The sequence below is a fragment of the Octopus bimaculoides genome, chromosome 11, assembly GCF_001194135.2.
Source record: "Octopus bimaculoides isolate UCB-OBI-ISO-001 chromosome 11, ASM119413v2, whole genome shotgun sequence".
In the NCBI taxonomy this organism is placed as follows: Eukaryota; Metazoa; Mollusca; class Cephalopoda; order Octopoda; family Octopodidae; genus Octopus; species Octopus bimaculoides.
The window spans coordinates 10594953-10596162 of record NC_068991.1 but is presented as its reverse complement, the minus strand read 5'-3'; the positions used below and the strand labels follow the sequence as shown (position 1 = coordinate 10596162).

At 35.3% G+C, this 1210-nt stretch overlaps 1 protein-coding gene across 1 annotated transcript in view; it reads right to left on the bottom strand.

Moving 5' to 3' along the window:
• Nucleotides 1-1210, bottom strand: part of LOC106870484 (F-box only protein 11) — a 171857-nt gene that overhangs the window by 29228 nt on the left and 141419 nt on the right. Inside the window, exon 7 of the mRNA XM_052971526.1 lies at nt 337-448. Coding sequence (XP_052827486.1) covers nt 337-448 — 112 coding nt within the window. The remainder of the gene's footprint in view (nt 1-336; nt 449-1210) is intronic.

The window sequence follows — 1210 nt, the reverse complement described above, 5'->3', positions numbered from 1 at the left end:
ATATATATACACACATATATACACATATACATATGTATATATACACACACACACACACACACATACATACACACATACACAATCACAGGTAAACACAAAAATGAAAAACAAGGTGGAAAAACTAGTATTCAAATATCAAAGGAAGAGTAATATACTATTTGATGAAAAGTGTGTGTGTGTGTGTGCACGTATTCCAAAAAACACTGAAGAACACTTGTACAATTAAATTGCATTAAAAAATAAAGCAATGAATTTAAAAAGTAAAAGGAAAAAAGAAATGGATCAAATAGAGAAGGGAAAGAAAAAGATGATGAAAAAGTCTGTCTCTCTACCTACCCACCGAGGTACTCTTGATGCGACAATGGTCAATAGTAGGTGAACAGTTGTCTTGGACTTCAAGAGCATAATGTTTATGATGAGGGACAGATGAGCTGCTATCAGGTGAAAACTAATTAAAGAGAAAAATAAAAGGCAAAATATAATTTACCTTAATGAAATACTGATTTTAAAATAATTATATATATATATCAAAAACAAGAAATGAAGAACATTTTAACAATTACTCCTTATGGTCAAGCATTTGACCAATCTAATTAGTATCAAACACGATGTTATCTTTTAGTTCCATGTGGAATGAAATTCTTGATTTGCACACCTGTCTTGAGTCTGAGAGGAATGCTGGTAATGTACCAATGGAAAGCAGCATCCACAGAGTGCAATCCATATTGTGTATGTAAAACATAGGTGTTCTGTAAAGAGACTTGATATGAGGATATAGAGTAAAAAATAATTTGGAAAAGTATTATTATATCAAAAAAAAAACATCGTTATTTGCTCCATGTACAGCAAGATCTGAAACAAATATATGCATATTTATTCTTGACCTTTAGCATGCTTAGACACATCATGGCGCCATATGAGTTCTCTCCCCCTGTAGCTGCAGGTACATTGTGTTACATTGTTGTTGTTGGCACTCCGTCACTTACGACGTCGAGGGTTCCAGTTGATCCGATCAACGGAACAGCTTGCTCATGAAATTAACGTGCATGTGGCTGAGCACTCCACAGACACGTGTACCCTTAACGTAGTTCTCGGGGATATTCAGCGTGACACAGAGTGTGACAAGGCTGACCCTTTGAATTACAGGCACAACAGAAACAGGAAGTAAGAGTGAGAGAAAGTTGTGGTGAAAAAGTACAGCAGGGTTCAC